The 20623-nt window shown below is 55.8% G+C and overlaps 1 protein-coding gene across 1 annotated transcript in view; it reads right to left on the reverse strand.

The window, feature by feature from the left end:
- Positions 1–334: 334 nt before the first annotated feature.
- chpfa (chondroitin polymerizing factor a) overlaps positions 335–20623 on the reverse strand; it is a 73481-nt gene continuing 53192 nt past the window's right edge. Inside the window, exons 3-4 of the mRNA XM_060827774.1 lie at positions 7755–7937; positions 335–1958 (exon numbers count right to left, since the gene is read on the reverse strand). Coding sequence (XP_060683757.1) covers positions 696–1958; positions 7755–7937 — 1446 coding nt within the window. The 3' untranslated portion in view covers positions 335–695. The remainder of the gene's footprint in view (positions 1959–7754; positions 7938–20623) is intronic.

Here is a 20623-nt window from a genome sequence, read left to right on the forward strand (position 1 = left end):
CTGTCACATTCCCCCAACCCCCTCCCTGTCACATTCCCCCCCACCCCCTCCCTGTCACAGTCCCCTGCCCCTCCCTGTCACATTCCCCCAACCCCCTCCCTGTCACATTCCCCCCCACCCCCTCCCTGTCACAGTCCCCCCCAGCCCCTCCCTGTCTCAGTCTCCCCACCCCCTCCCTGTCACATTCTCTCCCACCCCCTCCCTGTCACATTCCCCCCCACCCCCACTCTGTCATGCTCCCCCCACCCCCTCCCTATCACAGCCTCCCCACCCCTCCCTGTCACATTACCCCCACCCCCTCCCTATCACAGCCTCCCCACCCCTCCCTGTCACATTGCCCCCCACCCCACCAGCATCACAGGGTCACAGGAGGTGAGAGAGCGTCGTGGCGTGGGATGGGGTGAAGGGAATTAAAGTGAACACTGTCCTGGTCTTTGTTGGTTTGGGTTTGTGTTCGCAGTGGGCTGGGTCATTATGGGATGGCAGCTTTCCTGTAGACTGAGGCCTGAGAGAAGGTGGCCATGTCAATGCTCCAGACTGGGACCCTTTCAGCTGGTGATGACGGTGCTGTCTGTTTGCAGGTGAGGAGTTTGTCCAGTTCCATGAGTAGAGGACACAGGGATTGGGAGGGGGTGGGGGTGCAAGATCCCAGCACCCGGGACAGTAGCAAGGACGGAGAGCTTCCTCCTCGTCTCTCAGGTGCTGTTTCCTTGTTCCTGCTCAAACAGCAGCATTGCCAGCTGGGAGCGTGAGCCCAGTGCCTGGACGTTACTCTGCACACAGTGGTGATAGATCTCCTCGCTCACTCGCGGGTTACACAGCCGCTGGCTGTACTTCTGCCGCAGGCCGGGCTCCACGGCACGGAAGACGTGGAGGTTGGAGTACTGCACAAACATCTCGTACAGGTCCAGGCTCTCCAGGATCTCCTCGTTCTCCAGGGAGTCAGACACCATTCTCCCACGTGTGGCCATGTAATCCGAGTTGTAGAAACAGGCGGCGTCGAAGAAATCGCGGTCAAAGTGGCCGGAATCCTTCAGCAGGTCAATGGTCAGTGGCTGGGGCTGGTTGTGATAGGCCACCTCTGGGTTATACTCCTGGAAGTGGATGGGAAAGAAGACTTGCCATTGGTTGATGGTGTTCATGCGACAGCGGTTAAGGAACTCAAAGTTGATCTCCATGTTGATGCCGGCCACAAAAAACAAGGTGTCTACCGGATGCTTCTTGGAAATGATGTCCATGATTTTCAGTTGGCACGGGGAGTCTGTCTTCACACTAATCCAGGGAATCTTCGATTCCGGGTACTTCCTCTCACAGTCCACAATCTTGGCTTTGACGCTGCTGAAGATATCGTTCTGATTGACCCTCTGAGCTTCAAAGGGGTCGTAGATGAAGAGGAGGGTGAGGATTGCGTTCTCGTTACTCTCCAGCGCATTGACAGCATACAGCTCGAGGAAGCGAATGGCCTGCTCCCTCTCATGGACGGTGAGGGGCAGGATGATGTGGACCCTGGTGGCCTCAGTCACGTAGGGCATGGGGATGATCTCAATGTCACTGAGAGGCCGGACCAGGTATACCCTCTTGGTGATGGAGCGACTGTGCCCTTTCTGGGTGAGCACCTGCAGCTGTAGGTCCAGGGTATACTCCATGCCCCTGGTGGGGTCAAACCTCCGATAACCATTCACCAGCTGCTCCTTCCGCAGCTCCAGGGTGGGCAGATACTTCTTGTTCAGCTCCTCCACTGCTGTCTCGATGATGTTGCTGATGTCCATCTTGTCGATCCCACGCAACTCACACTTTGGCGAGCCGTCGATGCACGAGAAGAGTTGCTCCTCAGTGAAATAATCCCAGCGCAGGACCTCGAACCGGGTACGGGGCTCAAAAGGAGGGTTAATCCCCACCGGCCAACTGCTCACCTTCTCCCCTTCAGCCATCAGCCCACTGACATTCCGGATTTCATCCTGAAAACATGAGGCAAAACAGTGGGTTAGAACCAGAGAAGGCCATTCAGCCCTGTGGGCACAGTAGGGACAGGAGGAGGTCACTTAGTCTCTTCAACCATGACAACAGTTGGCCATTATTGGCACAGTGGCTCAGTGGCTAGTGCTGCTGCCTCACAGCACCAGGGTCGCAAGTTCGATTCCACCCTCGGGCGACTGTCTGTGTGGAGTTTGCACGTTCTCCCCGTGTCTGCGTGGGTTTCCTCCGGGTGCTCCGGTTTCCTCCCACAGTCCATGGGTGGATTGGCCATGGGAAATTGCCCATAGTGTTCAGGCTAGGTGGGTTAGCCATGGGAAACACAGGGATAGGGGAGGGGGAATTGGACTGTTCCTTGCAAAGCTGATGGGCTCATTATCACTAAGTCTCAGAACCTATATGGCCATGAGAAGACTGGGAAATGGGGTTAGAATAGGGCTGAATGGTCTGTTACTGAGCTGTAAAAAACTCAATGCTTTTTACACAGAAATGGGAGATGGCCATTCAGCCCATTGAATTCCTCAATCCCTGACAAAAAAAATAACAAATCTCTGGAAGACTCCAACTGTCATCAGCATCTACAGATTCCGGGAAACCCAATTCCCATTCCCGATTCCCGTCAGGGTGAGGAAGTGCTTCCTGACATCACCCCGACCCCTGCTCAAATTGGAACGATTTAGGACCTTGTCCCTCCCTCCCGGAGGTTACAGTTCTCTCTTTTGACCCAAGTAGATTCTTTAATTACCTCAAACACCCTGAAGGGATCCCGGGGGAATATAAGCACAGTGTGTAGGAATTGTCCAAACCCAACCTGTAAATCATGGGGACCGTGCTCAATCACCACCCCCCAACCCCCGCCCTTCTGACATCCTTCACGAACGTCACCTGCCATTTCCCTTTTCCCAATGTCCCCAGAGGGTCTTCACTCTCCCTCCAGCCCACGCGGTCTGCCTCCACATTCCCTTTCCCGGTCAGTTAGTCAGCATCACAGCCTCCATCACAATCACAGCTCACCACCGAGGGGAGGCCAGGGTACAAGGCTAGCTCACCACCGAGGGGAGGCCAGGGTACAAGGCCAGCTCACCACCGAGGGGAGGCCAGGGTACAAGGCCAGCATGGAGCCCACGAACTGACTCCGGATCATCAGGAAGCACTGGGCAGAGGCTGTGTCAGTGTCTCAACGTAGCGGTTGGATCTGTGGGTGCCTCTGATGTAACTCTCTGTCGCTCTGTGTGTGTGTGCCTGCACCCAACTGCATCTCTATGTGTACCTCTGACACATTTTGTTATTCAAGGGGTGTGGGGGTTGCTGCCTGGTCCCAGTATTTATTCCCCGTCCCTAGTTGCCCCTTGAGAAGGTGGGGGTGAGCTGCCTTCTTGACCCGCTGCAGTCCATGTGCTGTGGGTAGACCCACAATGTCCTTAGGGAGGGAATTCCAGGATTCTGACCCAGTGACACTGAAGGAACGGTGATATATTTCCAAGTCAGGATGGTGAGGGGCTCGGAGGGGAACTTGCAGGGGGTGGTGTTCCAATGGATCTGCTGCCCTTGTCCTTCTCAATGGAAGTGGGTGTGGGTTTGGAAGGTGCTGCCTGAGGGTCTTTGGTGAGTTTCTGCAGAGCATCTTGTAGATGGTACACACTGCTGTTACTGAGTGTGGGTGGGGGTGGGAGGGGATGGTACACACTGCTGTTACTGAGTGTGGGTGGGGGGAGGGAGGGAATGGTACACACTGCTGTTACTGAGTGTGGGTGGGGGAGGGAGGGGATGGTACACACTGCTGTTACTGAGTGTGGGTGGGGGGGGGAGGGGATGGTACACACTGCTGTTACTGAGTGTGGGTGGGGGAGGGAGGGGATGGTACACACTGCTGTTACTGAGTGTGGGTGGGGGAGGGAGGGGGTGTTTGTGGGTGTGGGGCCAATCAAGCGGCTGCTTTGTCCTGGATGGTGTTGAGCTTCTTGAGTGTTGTTGGAGCTGCCCCCATCCAGGGCAAGTGGGGAGTATTCCATCACCCTCTGGACTTGTGCCTTGTAGATGGTGGACAGGCTTTGGGGAGTCAGGAGGGGAGTTACTCACCGCAGGATTCCCAGCCTCTGAGCTGCTCCTGTAGCCGCTGTGTTTATGTGGCAAGTTCAGGTGAGTTTCTGGTCAGTGGTGACCCGCAGGATGTTATTTATGGGGGACTCAGCAATGAAAACACCATTAAATGTCAAGGACCACAGCCTGACATCCGTGTGGCGTGAATGTTCCTTGCCCCTTGTCAGCCCAACCCTGGATATTGTCCAGATCTTGTTCCATTTGAACACGGACTGCTTCAGTCCCTGAGGAGAGGGGAATGGGGCTGAACATTGTGTAATCATCGGGGACCATCCCCACTTCTGACCTTAGATATCTTTGTGTCAGTGTCTGTCTGTATCTCAGTGTCAGTCTATATCTCAGTGTGTGTCTGTACCTCTGTGTCGGTCTGTATCCATGTCAGCCTGTATCTCTGTGCGTGCCTGTATGTCAGTCAGTCTGAATCTCATTGTGTGCTTTGTTTCAGTGTGTGTCTGTGTCTTAGTGTGTGTCTGTATGTCGGTGTGTGTCTGTGTCTCAGTGTGTGTCTGTATGTCGGTGTGTCTTTATGTCGATGTGTGTCTGTATGTCGATGTGTGTCTGTATGTCGGTGTGTGTCTGTATGTCGGTGTGTGTCTGTGTCTCAGTGTGTGTCTGTATGTCGGTGTGTGTCTGTGTGTCTCAGTGTGTGTCTGTATGTCGGTGTGTCTTTATGTCGATGTGTGTCTGTATGTCGATGTGTGTCTGTATGTCGGTGTGTGCCTGTGTGTGTCTGTATGTCTGTGTGTGTCGGTGTGTGTCTGTGTGTGTCAGTATGTCTGTGTGTGTCTGTATGTCGGTGTGTGTCTGTGTGTCTGTATGTGTCTGTATGTCGGTGCGCGTGTGTCTGTGTGTGTCTGTGTGTCGGTGTGTGTCTGTATGTCTGTGTGTGTCTGTGTGTCGGTGTGTGTCTGTATGCCGGTGCGTGTGTGTCTAGCTGATGTTCTATGGGAGTTGGATGGTTCCTGATTCACTGCGATGGTCACATTCTCTTTCGCTGCTGGTGAAAATGTCTCTTGTTGCCAAGAGTTTCTCTCTCTCTCTCTCTGGAGATTTATAAACTCTCAAGGACTTCATTAAAATGTGAAGGTATGTCTGGGAGAAAGCTGCATCACTCGCTGGGGGAGGGAGGAGGCTAGGTTCCAGTCAGAGGAAGGAAACTGGATCCCAGTCAATTCTCTGCAGTAATTCTCAGACGTGATTCATCGGTGCCTTGTGCTGGGCCCTGGTCCAGGCTGAGGATGGTGACACAGCGGCTGTGTTCTGGCTTAATAATCCAGGGCTCAGGGTAATGCTGTGGGACCCTGGGTTCAAATCCCTGGGTTCAACACCAATGGGTGGGATTTATATTCAATTAATGAAAGGTCAGTCTCAGTGATGTCAATTGTTGTAAACATCCATCGGAGTGACTGCTGGATCAGAAAACCAATCATAAACAATCACTGACAGGCAATAATTACCAATGGGACTGACAGCCAGTGAGAGAAGACACTGGACTCGCTCACTCACTATCACAGTATTCACTCACTCACTCACTGCTCTAAAATCCCTCCCCCCACCCAACCCCCGGTCTCTCTCCACCAGTGTCAACCTGAGATAAACTCTCTTCAAAACTTAATCACCACACAGCTCCCCAGTATGGAAACGCTTTCACATCCTTTCAGTACTCCCTCAGTACTGACCCTCTGACAGTACGGCACTCCCTCAGTACTGACCCTCTGACAGTGCGGCACTCCCTCAGTACTGACCCTCTGACAGTGCGGCACTCCCTCAGTACTGACCCTCTGACAGTGCGGCACTCCCTCAGCACTGACCCTCTGACAGTGCAGCACTCCCTCAGTACTGACCCTCTGACAGTGCTGCACTCCCTCAGCACTGACCCTCTGACAGTGCGGCACTCTCTCAGTACTGACCCTCTGACAGTGCGGCACTCCCTCAGCACTGACCCTCTGACAATGCAGCACTCCCTCAGCACTGACCCTCTGACAGTGCGGCACTCCCTCAGTACTGACCCTCCTACAGTGCGGCACTCCCTCAGTACTGACCCTCTGACAGTGCAGCACTCTCTCAGTACTGACCCTCTGACAGTGCGGCACTCCCTCAGCACTGACCCTCTGACAGTGCAGCACTCCCTCAGCACTGACCCTCTGACAGTGCAGCACTCCCTCAGTACTGACCCTCTGACAGTGCGGCACTCCCTCAGCACTGACCCTCTGACAGTGCGGCACTCTCTCAGTACTGACCCTCTGACAGTGCGGCACTCCCTCAGCACTGACCCTCTGACAATGCAGCACTCCCTCAGCACTGACCCTCTGACAGTGCGGCACTCCCTCAGTACTGACCCTCCTACAGTGCGGCACTCCCTCAGTACTGACCCTCTGACAGTGCGGCACTCCCTCAGCACTGACCCTCCGACAGTGCGGCACTCCCTCAGTACTGACCCTCTGACAGTGCGGTACTCCCTTAGCACTGACCCTCCTACAGTGCGGCACTCCCTCAGTACTGACCCTCAGACAGTGCGGCACTCCCTCAGTACTGACCCTCCGACAGTGCGGCACTCCCTCAGTACTGACCCTCTGACAGTGCAGCACTCCCTCAGCACTGACCCTCCGACAGTGCGGCACTCCCTCAGTACTGACCCTCTGACAGTGCGGCACTCCCTTAGCACTGACCCTCCTACAGTGCGGCACTCCCTCAGTACTGACCCTCAGACAGTGCGGCACTCCCTCAGCACTGACCCTCTGACAGTGCGGCACTCTCTCAGTACTGACCCTCTGACAGTGCGGCACTCCCTCAGCACTGACCCTCTGACAATGCAGCACTCCCTCAGCACTGACCCTCCGACAGTGCGGCACTCCCTCAGTACTGACCCTCTGACAGTGCGGCACTCCCTTAGCACTGACCCTCCTACAGTGCGGCACTCCCTCAGTACTGACCCTCTGACAGTGCGGCACTCCCTTAGCACTGACCCTCCTACAGCGCGGCACTCCCTCAGTACTGACCCTCAGACAGTGCGGCACTCCCTCAGCACTGACCCTCTGACAGTGCGGTACTCCCTCAGTACTGACCCTCCTACAGTGCGGCACTCCCTCAGTACTGACCCTCTGACAGTGCAGCACTCCCTCAGCACTGACCCTCCGACAGTGCGGCACTCCCTCAGTACTGACCCTCTGACAGTGCGGCACTCCCTCAGTACTGACCCTCTGACAGTGCAGCACTCCCTCAGTACTGACCCTCCCACGTTACAGTGCTCTTACTGTTTCTGTGTGCTGAAGTATTTAAGGTGGTCTTGTAACTCCAACTCAGAGTCTGTAAGCTCTCTCGCATTCTCCCCATCTCTGTGAGTTCACTCTCTCCTGCTGTCTCTCTCTCTCTCTCTCTCTCTCTCCCCACCTCTGTGCTCTCTCTCCCTTTCTGTGTGCTCTCTCACTTTCTCTCTCCAATCCCTCTCGCTCAACCCTCCCCCCCTCACCCTGTCTTGCTTTCTGTATCTGCGCTGTCTCTCTCTCTCTCTCTCTCTCTCCCCCTCTCAGTGTCTCTCTCTTTCCCTCTCGCTCTCTCTCACACCTTCCCTCTCCCTCTCCCTCTCTCTCTCCCCTTCTCTGTCTCCGTCTGTCTCTCTCTAACCCCCTCACATTGCTGCAGTCTGTGCTGTCGGATGGAGCTGGGTCTTGGGGCCACACCTGCAAATCTTCAATCTCTCGGTAGGTTTTCTCCAGCTCCAGCTCAGTGTAACGTTTATGTAGCCGATACATCTGGACGGGATCCACAACCGGATGGACAGTGAGGGCATTCCTGAACTGTGGAGAATCCTCCTTTCCCAGCTCATCATCCTTCCCCAGTGCAAAGTATCGGTAGCGCAGGGTCTGAGGAGAGACATGACAAAGTGTTACAGACTCTCGCTCCGACTTAGTTCACAAACCTGCTGCTCTTCATACCTCACTCACCAACATTCCCAGCCGGACCGTGGGTCTGTACACAGGAACAGCAGATACAGGGCGTGGGTCTGTACACAGGAACAGCAGATACAGGGTCACGGTCTGTACACAGGAACAGCAGATGCAGGGCGTGGGTCTGTACACAGGAACAGCAGATACAGGGCGTGGGTCTGTACACAGGAACAGCAGATACAGGGCGTGGGTCTGTACACAGGAACAGCAGATACAGGGCGTGGGTCTGTACACAGGAACAGCAGATACAGGGCGTGGGTCTGTACACAGGAACAGCAGATACAGGGCATGGAACTGTACACAGGAACAGCAGATACAGGGCGTGGGTCTGTACACAGGAACAGCAGATACAGGGTCACGGTCTGTACACAGGAACAGCAGATACAGGGCGTGGGTCTGTACACAGGAACAGCAGATACAGGGCGTGGGTCTGTACACAGGAACAGCAGATGCAGGGCGTGGGTCTGTACACAGGAACAGCAGATACAGGGCGTGGGTCTGTAAACAGGAACAGCAGATACAGGGCGTGGGTCTGTACACAGTAACAGCAGATACAGGGCGTGGGTCTGTACACATTAACAGCAGATACAGGGTGAGGGTCTGTGTACAGTAACAGAGTTCCTGGGGTGAGGGTCTGTGTACAGTAACAACGAGCCTGGGGTGAGGGTCTGTGTACAGTGACAGTGGGCCTGGGGTGAGGGTCTGTGTACAGTAACAGTGGGCCTGGTGTGAGGGTCTGTGTACAGTGACAGTGTTCCTGGGGTGAGGGTCTGTGGACAGTGACAGTGGGCCTGGGGTGAGGGTCTGAGTACAGTGACAGTGTTCCTGGGTTAAGGGTCTGTGTACAGTAACAGTGGGCCTGGGGTGAGGGTCTGTGTACAGTGACAGTGTTCCTGGGGTGAGGGTCTGTGTACAGTAACAGAGGGCCTGGAGTGAGGGTCTGTGTACAGTGACAGTGGGCCTGGGGTGAGGGTCTGTGTACAGTAACAGAGGGCCTGGAGTGAGGGTCTGTGTACAGTGACAGTGGGCCTGGGGTGAGGGTCTGTGTACAGTAACAGTGTTCCTGGGGTGAGGGTCTGTGTACAGTAACAGAGGGCCTGGAGTGAGGGTCTGTGTACAGTGACAGTGGGCCTGGGGTGAGGGTCTGTGTACAGTGACAGTGTTCCTGGGGTGAGGGTCTGTGTACAGTAACAGAGGGCCTGGAGGGAGGGTCTGTGTACAGTAACAGAGGGCCTGGAGTGAGGGTCTGTGTACAGTGACAGGGGGCCTGGGGTGAGGGTCTGTGTACAGTAACAGTGTTCCTGGGGTGAGGGTCTGTGTACAGTGACAGTGGGCCTGGGGTGAGGGTCTGTGTACAGTAACAGTGGGCCTGGAGTGAGGGTCTGTGTACAGTGACAGTGTTCCTGGGGTGAGGGTCTGTGTACAGTAACAGTGGGCCTGGAGTGAGGGTCTGTGTACAGTGACAGTGTTCCTGGGGTGAGGGTCTGTGTACAGTAACAGTGGGCCTGGGGTGAGGGTCTGTGTACAGTAACAGTGTTCCTGGGGTGAGGGTCTGTGTACAGTGACAGTGGGCCTGGGGTGAGGGTCTGTGTACAGTGACAGTGTTCCTGGGGTGAGGGTCTGTGTACAGTAACAGTGGCCCTGGGGTGAGGGTCTGTGTACATTAACAGTGGGCCTGGAGTGAGGGTCTGTGTACAGTAACAGTGGGCCTGGGGTGAGGGTCTGTGTACAGTAACAGTGTTCCTGGGGTGAGGGTCTGTGTACAGTAACAGTGGGCCTGGAGTGAGGGTCTGTGTACAGTAACAGTGTTCCTGGGATGAGGGTCTGTGTACAGTAACAGTGGGCCTGGAGTGAGGGTCTGTGTACAGTAACAGTGTTCCTGGGGTGAGGGTCTGTGTACAGTAACAGTGGGCCTGGGGTGAGGGTCTGTGTACAGTGACAGTGTTCCTGGGGTGAGGGTCTGTGTACAGTAACAGAGGGCCTGGAGTGAGGGTCTGTGTACAGTAACAGAGGGCCTGGAGTGAGGGTCTGTGTACAGTGACAGTGGGCCTGGGGTGAGGGTCTGTGTACAGTAACAGAGGGCCTGGAGTGAGGGTCTGTGTACAGTGACAGTGGGCCTGGGGTGAGGGTCTGTGTACAGTAACAGTGTTCCTGGGGTGAGGGTCTGTGTACAGTAACAGAGGGCCTGGAGTGAGGGTCTGTGTACAGTGACAGTGGGCCTGGGGTGAGGGTCTGTGTACAGTGACAGTGTTCCTGGGGTGAGGGTCTGTGTACAGTAACAGAGGGCCTGGAGTGAGGGTCTGTGTACAGTGACAGTGGGCCTGGGGTGAGGGTCTGTGTACAGTGACAGTGTTCCTGGGGTGAGGGTCTGTGTACAGTAACAGTGTTCCTGGGGTGAGGGTCTGTGTACAGTGACAGTGTTCCTGGGGTGAGGGTCTGTGTACATTAACAGTGGGCCTGGAGTGAGGGTCTGTGTACAGTAACAGTGTTCCTGGGGTGAGGGTCTGTGTACAGTAACAGTGTTCCTGGGGTGAGGGTCTGTGTACAGTGACAGTGGGCCTGGGGTGAGGGTCTGTGCACAGTGACAGTGTTCCTGGGGTGAGGGTCTGTGTACAGTAACAGTGGCCCTGGGGTGAGGGTCTGTGTACATTAACAGTGGGCCTGGAGTGAGGGTCTGTGTACAGTGACAGTGTTCCTGGGGTGAGGGTCTGTGTACAGTAACAGTGTTCCTGGGGTGAGGGTCTGTGTACAGTAACAGTGGGCCTGGAGTGAGGGTCTGTGTACAATAACAGTGTTCCTGGGGTGAGGGTCTGTGTACAGTGACAGTGTTCCTGGGGTGAGGGTCTGTGTACAGTAACAGTGGGCCTGGGGTGAGGGTCTGTGTACAGTGACAGTGTTCCTGGGGTGAGGGTCTGTGTACAGTAACAGAGGGCCTGGAGTGAGGGTCTGTGTACAGTAACAGAGGGCCTGGAGTGAGGGTCCGTGTACAGTGACAGGGGGCCTGGGGTGAGGGTCTGTGTACAGTAACAGTGATCCTGGGGTGAGGGTCTGTGTACAGTGACAGTGTTCCTGGGGTGAGGGTCTGTGTACAGTAACAGAGGGCCTGGAGTGAGGGTCTGTGTACAGTGACAGTGGGCCTGGGGTGAGGGTCTGTGTACAGTAACAGTGTTCCTGGGGTGAGGGTCTGTGTACAGTAACAGTGGGCCTGGAGTGAGGGTCTGTGTACAGTAAGAGTGTTCCTGGGGTGAGGGTCTGTGTACAGTAACAGTGTTCCTGGGGTGAGGGTCTGTGTACAGTAACAGTGTTCCGGGGGTGAGGGTCTGTGTACAGTAACAGTGGGCCTGGAGTGAGGGTCTGTGTACAGTGACAGTGTTCCTGGGGTGAGGGTCTGTGTACAGTAACAGTGGGCCTGGAGTGAGGGTCTGTGTACAGTAACAGTGTTCCTGGGATGAGGGTCTGTGTACAGTAACAGTGGGCCTGGAGTGAGGGTCTGTGTACAGTGACAGTGTTCCTGGGGTGAGGGTCTGTGTACAGTAACAGTGGGCCTGGAGTGAGGGTCTGTGTACAGTAACAGTGTTCCTGGGGTGAGGGTCTGTGTACAGTAACAGTGGGCCTGGAGTGAGGGTCTGTGTACAGTAAGAGTGTTCCTGGGGTGAGGGTCTGTGTACAGTAACAGTGTTCCTGGGGTGAGGGTCTGTGTACAGTAACAGTGTTCCGGGGGTGAGGGTCTGTGTACAGTAACAGTGGGCCTGGAGTGAGGGTCTGTGTACAGTGACAGTGTTCCTGGGGTGAGGGTCTGTGTACAGTAACAGTGGGCCTGGAGTGAGGGTCTGTGTACAGTAACAGTGTTCCTGGGATGAGGGTCTGTGTACAGTAACAGTGGGCCTGGAGTGAGGGTCTGTGTACAGTGACAGTGTTCCTGGGGTGAGGGTCTGTGTACAGTAACAGTGGGCCTGGAGTGAGGGTCTGTGTACAGTAACAGTGGGCCTGGAGTGAGGGTCTGTGTACAGTGACAGTGTTCCTGGGGTGAGGGTCTGTGTACAGTAACAGTGGGCCTGGAGTGAGGGTCTGTGTACAGTAACAGTGTTCCTGGGATGAGGGTCTGTGTACAGTAACAGTGGGCCTGGAGTGAGGGTCTGTGTACAGTGACAGTGTTCCTGGGGTGAGGGTCTGTGAACAGTAACAGTGGGCCTGGAGTGAGGGTCTGTGTACAGTAACAGTGTTCCTGGGGTGAGGGTCTGTGTACAGTGACAGTGTTCCTGGGGTGAGGGTCTGTGTACAGTAACAGTGGGCCTGGAGTGAGGGTCTGTGTACAGTGACAGTGGGCCTGGGGTGAGGGTCTGTGTACAGTAACAGTGTTCCTGGGGTGAGGGTCTGTGTACAGTGACAGTGTTCCTGGGGTGAGGGTCTGTGTACAGTAACAGTGGGCCTGGAGTGAGGGTCTGTGTACAGTGACAGTGGGCCTGGGGTGAGGGTCTGTGTACAGTAACAGTGTTCCTGGGGTGAGGGTCTGTGTACAGTAACAGTGGGGCTGGGGTGAGGGTCTGTGTACAGTAACAGTGTTCCTTGGGTGATGGTCTGTGTACAGTGACAGTGGGCCTGGAGTGAGGGTCTGTGTACAGTGACAGTGGGCCTGGGGTGAGGGTCTGTGTACAGTAACAGTGGGCCTGGAGTGAGGGTCTGTGTACAGTGACAGTGGGCCTGGGGTGAGGGTCTGAGTACAGTAACAGTGGGCCTGGAGTGAGGGTCTGTGTACAGTAAGAGTGTTCCTGGGGTGAGGGTCTGTGTACAGTAACAGTGTTCCTGGGGTGAGGGTCTGTGTACAGTAACAGTGGGCCTGGAGTGAGGGTCTGTGTACAGTAACAGTGTTCCTGGGATGAGGGTCTGTGTACAGTAACAGTGGGCCTGGAGTGAGGGTCTGTGTACAGTAACAGTGTTCCTGGGGTGAGGGTCTGTGTACAGTGACAGTGTTCCTGGGGTGAGGGTCTGTGTACAGTAACAGTGGGCCTGGAGTGAGGGTCTGTGTACAGTGACAGTGGGCCTGGGGTGAGGGTCTGTGTACAGTAACAGTGTTCCTGGGGTGAGGGTCTGTGTACAGTGACAGTGTTCCTGGGGTGAGGGTCTGTGTACAGTAACAGTGGGCCTGGAGTGAGGGTCTGTGTACAGTGACAGTGGGCCTGGGGTGAGGGTCTGTGTACAGTAACAGTGTTCCTGGGGTGAGGGTCTGTGTACAGTAACAGTGGGGCTGGGGTGAGGGTCTGTGTACAGTAACAGTGTTCCTGGGGTGATGGTCTGTGTACAGTGACAGTGGGCCTGGAGTGAGGGTCTGTGTACAGTGACAGGGGGCCTGGGGTGAGGGTCTGTGTACAGTGACAGTGGGCCTGGGGTAAGGGTCTGTGTACAGTAACAGCGGGCCTGGGGTGAGGGTCTGTATACAGTAACAGTGGGCCTGGGGTGAGGGTCTGTGTACAGGAACAGTGGGCCTGGGGTGAGGGTCTGTGTACAGTAACAGCGGCCTGGAGTGAGGGTCTGTGTACAGTGACAGTGGGCCTGGGGTGAGGGTCTGCATACAGTAACAGTGGGCCTGGGGTGAGGGTCTGTGTACAGTAACAGTGGGCCTGGGGTAAGGGTGTGTGTACAGTAACAGTGGCCCTGGGGTGAGGGTCTGTGTACAGTGACAGTGGGCCTGAGGTGAGGGTCTGTGTACAGTGACAGTGTTCCTGGGGTGAGGGTCTGTGTACAGTAACAGTGGGCCTGGGGTGAGGGTCTGTGCACAGTAACAGTGGGCCTGGGGTGAGGGTCTGTGCACAGTAACAGTGTTCCTGGGGTGAGTGTCTGTGTACAGTAACAGTGTTCCTGGGGTGAGGGTCTGTGTACAGTAACAGTGTTCCTGGGGTGAGGGTCTGTGTACAGTGACAGTGGGCCTGGAGTGAGGGTCTGTGTACAGTGACAGTGGGCCTGGGGTGAGGGTCTGTGTACAGTGACAGTGGGCCTGGGGTGAGGGTCTGTGCACAGTAACAGTGTTCCTGGAGTGAGTGTCTGTGTGCAGTGACAGTGGGCCTGGGGTGAGGGTCTGTGTACAGTAACAGTGGGCCTGGGGTGAGGGTCTGTGTACAGTGACAGTGTTCCTGGGGTGAGGGTCTGTGTACAGTAACAGTGGGCCTGGGGTGAGGGTCTGTGTACAGTGACAGTGGGCCTGGGGTGAGGGTCTGTGCACAGTGACAGTGGACCTGGGGTGAGGATCTGTGTACAGTAACAGTGAGCCTGGGGTGAGGGTCTGTGTACAGTGACAGTGGGCCTGGGGTGAGGGTCTGTGTACAGTGACAGTGTTCCTGGGGTGAGGGTCTGTGTACAGTGACAGTGGGCCTGGGGTGAGGGTCTGTGTACAGTGACAGTGGGACTGGGGTGAGGGTCTGTGTACAGTGACAGTGGGCCTGGGGTAAGGGTCTGTGTACAGTAACAGTGGGACTGGGGTGAGGGTCTGTGTACAGTGACAGTGTTCCTGGGGTGAGGGTCTGTGTACAGTGACAGTGGGCCTGGGGTGAGGGTCTGTGTACAGTAACAGCGGCCTGGAGTGAGGGTCTGTGTACAGTGACAGTGGGCCTGGGGTAAGGGTCTGTGTACAGTAACAGCGGGCCTGGGGTGAGGGTCTGTGTGCAGTAACAGCGGGCCTGGGGTGAGAGTCTGTATACAGTAACAGTGGGCCTGGGGTGAGGGTCTGTGTACAGGAACAGTGGGCCTGGGGTGAGGGTCTGTGTACAGTAACAGAGGCCTGGAGTGAGGGTCTGTGTACAGTGACAGTGGGCCTGGGGTGAGGGTCTGTATACAGTAACAGTGGGCCTGGGGTGAGGGTCTGTGTACAGTAACAGTGGGCCTGAGGTGAGGGTCTGTGTACAGTGACAGTGGGCCTGGGGTGAGGGTCTGTGTACAGTGACAGTGTTCCTGGGGTGAGGGTCTGTGTACAGTGACAGTGGGCCTGGGGTGAGGGTCTGTGCACAGTAACAGTGGGCCTGGAGTGAGGGTCTGTGTACAGTGACAGTGGGCCTGGGGTGAGGGTCTGTGTACAGTAACAGTGTTCCTGGGGTGAGGGTCTGTGTACAGTAACAGTGGGCCTGGAGTGAGGGTCTGTGTACAGTGACAGTGGGCCTGGGGTGAGGGTCTGTGTACAGTGACAGTGGGCCTGGAGTGAGGGTCTGTGTACAGTGACAGTGGGCCTGGGGCGAGGGTCTGTGTACAGTGACAGTGGGCCTGGGGTGAGGGTCTGTGCACAGTAACAGTGTTCCTGGAGTGAGTGTCTGTGTACAGTGACAGTGGGCCTGGGGTGAGGGTCTGTATACAGTAACAGTGGGCCTGGGGTGAGGGTCTGTGTACAGTGACAGTGTTCCTGGGGTGAGGGTCTGTGTACAGTGACAGTGGGCCTGGGGTGAGGGTCTGTGCACAGTAACAGTGGACCTGGGGTGAGGGTCTGTGTACAGTAACAGTGAGCCTGGGGTGAGGGTCTGTGTACAGTGACAGTGTTCCTGGGGTGAGGGTCTGTGTACAGTGACAGTGGGCCTGGGGTGAGGGTCTGTGTACAGTGACAGTGGGACTGGGGTGAGGGTCTGTGTACAGTGACAGTGGGCCTGGGGTAAGGGTCTGTGTACAGTAACAGTGGAACTGGGGTGAGGGTCTGTGTACAGTGACAGTGTTCCTGGGGTGAGGGTCTGTGTACAGTGACAGTGGGCCTGGGGTGAGGGTCTGTGTGCAGTGACAGTGAGCCTGGGGTAAGGGTATGTGTACAGTGACAGTGGGCCTGGGTTGAGGGTCTGTGTACAGTAACAGTGGCCCTGGGGTGAGGGTCTGTGTACAGTGACAGTGGGCCTGGGGTGAGGGTCTGTGTACAGTGACAGTGAGCCTGGGGTGAGGGTCTGTGTACAGTGACAGTGGGCCTGGGGTGAGGGTCTGTGTACAGTGACAGTGGGACTGGGGTGAGGGTCTGTGTACAGTGACAGTGGGCCTGGGGTAAGGGTCTGTGTACAGTAACAGTGGGACTGGGGTGAGGGTCTGTGTACAGTGACAGTGTTCCTGGGGTGAGGGTCTGTGTACAGTGACAGTGGGCCTGGGGTGAGGGTCTGTGTACAGTAACAGCGGCCTGGAGTGAGGGTCTGTGTACAGTGACAGTGGGCCTGGGGTAAGGGTCTGTGTACAGTAACAGCGGGCCTGGGGTGAGGGTCTGTGTGCAGTAACAGCGGGCCTGGGGTGAGAGTCTGTATACAGTAACAGTGGGCCTGGGGTGAGGGTCTGTGTACAGGAACAGTGGGCCTGGGGTGAGGGTCTGTGTACAGTAACAGCGGCCTGGAGTGAGGGTCTGTGTACAGTGACAGTGGGCCTGGGGTGAGGGTCTGTATACAGTAACAGTGGGCCTGGGGTGAGGGTCTGTGTACAGTAACAGTGGGCCTGAGGTGAGGGTCTGTGTACAGTGACAGTGGGCCTGGGGTGAGGGTCTGTGTACAGTGACAGTGTGCCTGGGGTGAGGGTCTGTGTACAGTGACAGTGGGCCTGGGGTGAGGGTCTGTGCACAGTAACAGTGGGCCTGGAGTGAGGGTCTGTGTACAGTGACAGTGGGCCTGGGGTGAGGGTCTGTGTACAGTAACAGTGTTCCTGGGGTGAGGGTCTGTGTACAGTAACAGTGGGCCTGGAGTGAGGGTCTGTGTACAGTGACAGTGGGCCTGGGGTGAGGGTCTGTGTACAGTGACAGTGGGCCTGGAGTGAGGGTCTGTGTACAGTGACAGTGGGCCTGGGGCGAGGGTCTGTGTACAGTGACAGTGGGCCTGGGGTGAGGGTCTGTGCACAGTAACAGTGTTCCTGGAGTGAGTGTCTGTGTACAGTGACAGTGGGCCTGGGGTGAGGGTCTGTATACAGTAACAGTGGGCCTGGGGTGAGGGTCTGTGTACAGTGACAGTGTTCCTGGGGTGAGGGTCTGTGTACAGTGACAGTGGGCCTGGGGTGAGGGTCTGTGTACAGTGACAGTGGGCCTGGGGTGAGGGTCTGTGCACAGTAACAGTGGACCTGGGGTGAGGGTCTGTGTACAGTAACAGTGAGCCTGGGGTGAGGGTCTGTGTACAGTGACAGTGTTCCTGGGGTGAGGGTCTGTGTACAGTGACAGTGGGCCTGGGGTGAGGGTCTGTGTACAGTGACAGTGGGACTGGGGTGAGGGTCTGTGTACAGTGACAGTGGGCCTGGGGTAAGGGTCTGTGTACAGTAACAGTGGAACTGGGGTGAGGGTCTGTGTACAGTGACAGTGTTCCTGGGGTGAGGGTCTGTGTACAGTGACAGTGGGCCTGGGGTGAGGGTCTGTGTACAGTAACAGTGGGCCTGGGGTGAGGGTCTGTGTGCAGTGACAGTGAGCCTGGGGTAAGGGTATGTGTACAGTGACAGTGGGCCTGGGTTGAGGGTCTGTGTACAGTAACAGTGGCCCTGGGGTGAGGGTCTGTGTACAGTGACAGTGGGCCTGGGGTGAGGGTCTGTGTACAGTGACAGTGAGCCTGGGGTGAGGGTCTGTGTACAGTAACAGTGGGCCTGGGGTGAGGGTCTGTGTACAGTGACAGTGGGCCTGGGGTGAGGGTCTGTGTACAGTAACAGTGGGCCTGGGGTGAGGGTCTGTGTACAGTGACAGTGTTCCTGGGGTGAGGGTCTGTGCACAGTAACAGTGGACCTGGGGTGAGGGTCTGAGTACAGTAACAGTGAGCCTGGGGTGAGGGTCTGTGTACAGTGACAGTGTTCCTGGGGTGAGGGTCTGTGTACAGTGACAGTGGGCCTGGGGTGAGGGTCTGTGTACAGTGACAGTGGGACTGGGGTGAGGGTCTGTGTACAGTGACAGTGGGCCTGGGTAAGGGTCTGTGTACAGTAACAGTGGGACTGGGGTGAGGGTCTGTGTACAGTGACAGTGTTCCTGGGGTGAGGGTCTGTGTACAGTGACAGTGGGCCTGGGGCGAGGGTCTGTGTACAGTAACAGCGGCCTGGAGTGAGGGTCTGTGTACAGTGACAGTGGGCCTGGGGTAAGGGTCTGTGTACAGTAACAGCGGGCCTGGGGTGAGGTTCTGTGTACAGTAACAGCGGGCCTGGGGTGAGGGTCTGTATACAGTAACAGTGGGCCTGGGGTGAGGGTCTGTGTACAGGAACAGTGGGCCTGGGGTGAGGGTCTGTGTACAGTAACAGCGGCCTGGAGTGAGGGTCTGTGTACAGTGACAGTGGGCCTGGGGTGAGGGTCTGTATACAGTAACAGTGGGCCTGGGGTAAGGGTCTGTATACAGTAACAGTGGGCCTGGGGTGAGGGTCTGTGTACAGTAACAGTGGGCCTGGGGTAAGGGTCTGTGTACAGTAACAGTGGCCCTGGGGTGAGGGACTGTGTACAGTGACAGTGGGCCTGAGGTGAGGGTCTGTGTACAGTGACAGTGGGCCTGGGGTGAGGGTCTGTGTACAGTGACAGTGTTCCTGGGGTGAGGGTCTGTGTACAGTGACAGTGGGCCTGGGGTGAGGGTCTGTGTACAGTAACAGTGGGCCTGGGGTCAGGGTCTGTGTACAGTAACAGTGTTCCTGGGGTGAGGGTCTGTGTACAGTGACAGTGGGCCTGAGGTGAGGGTCTGTGTACAGTGACAGTGGGCCTGGTGTGTGGGTCTGTGTACAGTAACAGTGGGCCTGGGGTCAGGGTCTGTGTACAGTGACAGTGGGCCTGGGGTGAGGGTCTGTGTACAGTGACAGTGAGCCTGGGGTGAGGGTCTGTGTACAGTAACAGTGAGCCTGGGGTCAGGGTCTGTGTACAGTAACGGTGGGCCTGGGGTGTGGGTCTGTGTACAGTAACAGTGGGCCGGGGGTGAGGGTGATGTGAGGACCCCTCACTGAGGTCTGACAGCTGGAAATATCCACCCCATTAATGATCACAGCCCACCCCCGCCCCGTCCCCATCCCCCTCATTGAGGGCACGTTGCTCTCACAGCTCCTCCACAGGAACAGCAGGAGGCCATGCAGCCCATCTACTGCGCATGTGCAAGGTCGCTTTCTCTCAGATGTGATCTGAAACATTTTGTATCCTTGGCTGTCTGGAGACATGCCCGTCCTTTGAACCCTGCTGAATGCAGCGTCCTGAATTATTGGGAGGATGTTGAGGAGAGGGTGTGATGGAGACTGATCCAGGGACAAGGGACCTGACCGAGTGTGGCCAGAGACACTGGGATTATTCACAGAGAGGGTTAAGTGGGAGATTTAATAAATGATGTTCTCCAAATTATTATTAAGTGCAAAAAAAAAGAAAGATTTTGACAGAGAAAATGAGAAGTTTCCTGTGGCACGACTTCTCTGTAACCAGGGACGAGAGAAAACGAGGGAGAGGACCTGAGGGAGAGATGGGGGGATGAGGAGACTGTTTTATTTGACACAGCAAGTTACTGTGATCTGGAACATTCCATTTGAAACAACATTGGAAGCAAATGCAACAGGAACTTTCAAAAGACGATTGGAGAGGGATTTGAAAAAGTAATATTGACGGGGGGAGTGGGGAGTGTGGGAGGGAGAGCACAGATCTCCCAAAGAGGCTGCTAAAGGGCTGGAACCGTCTCGTTCAGAGCTTCAGCTGGGGCAGCTTGTTCCCACTGAAACACACAGAGCTCAGCACCTTCAGGACACTCCCTCATCTCCGCAATCCACTGGCATGGTGACCCTGACCACACCAGGGCCGGGCCAATGGGGAGAGAGAGTGGAAAACCGGAGATCCGTGTGCTGTTCCAGTAACCACACAGAATGAAATATCACTCTCACAACAAACTCACCAAGGGTCAAGCTCATCAGGATTCACATGGACCGTTATCCAGGGAACAATCAGTTTCTGAAACACTCACGACAAACTCCAAGGACAACAAACAGCAAATCACAGAATGATGACAGTGTGGGAGGCTAGACTGACCTACTGGGGTAAAAACAATGACTGCAGATGCTGGAAACCAGATTCTGGATCAGTGGGGCTGGAAGAGCACAGCAGCTCAGGCAGCATCCGAGGAGCAGGACAATCGACGTTTCGGGCAAAAGCCCTTCATCAGGAATAAAAGCCTACTGTGCTGTGCCTGTGCTAGCTCTCAGAACATGTTAACTCAGTGGCAATCTCCTGCCTTCGCCAATATCCCTGCACTTTGTTTGTATCCAAATGCCCCTCCAATTCCCTCTTCGATGCCTCAGTTGTAGCTGCCTCCCCCTCATTTCCAGGCAGAATATTCCAGACCCTCACTACTCGCTGGGTGGACCAGCTACCCTTGTTGTATTTCCTCATCACTTTAACCCTCTGTCCATCTCATTCCTGTTCCTTTTCCGAGTGGGAACAGCTTCTCCCTCTCTACTCTCTCCAGCCGGCTCATGGTGTTGTAAACCCCTCTCTGATCCCAGTTTCTCCAGTCCATCTTCATCAGTGAAGTTTGTCAACTCTGGAGCCATTCCTGTAAACCAGTTCTGCGCTCTCTCCGCTGTGTTCATGTCTTTCCCATAATGTGGCACCCACTGCTGTACTCTAGCTGAGGGTCTAACAAGGGTCTTGTACAAGTTCAACATCACCTCCCTGCTCTTGGACCCTATGCCCC

Source organism: Hemiscyllium ocellatum, chromosome 7 (assembly GCF_020745735.1).
Source record: "Hemiscyllium ocellatum isolate sHemOce1 chromosome 7, sHemOce1.pat.X.cur, whole genome shotgun sequence".
Classification (NCBI taxonomy): Eukaryota; Metazoa; Chordata; class Chondrichthyes; order Orectolobiformes; family Hemiscylliidae; genus Hemiscyllium; species Hemiscyllium ocellatum.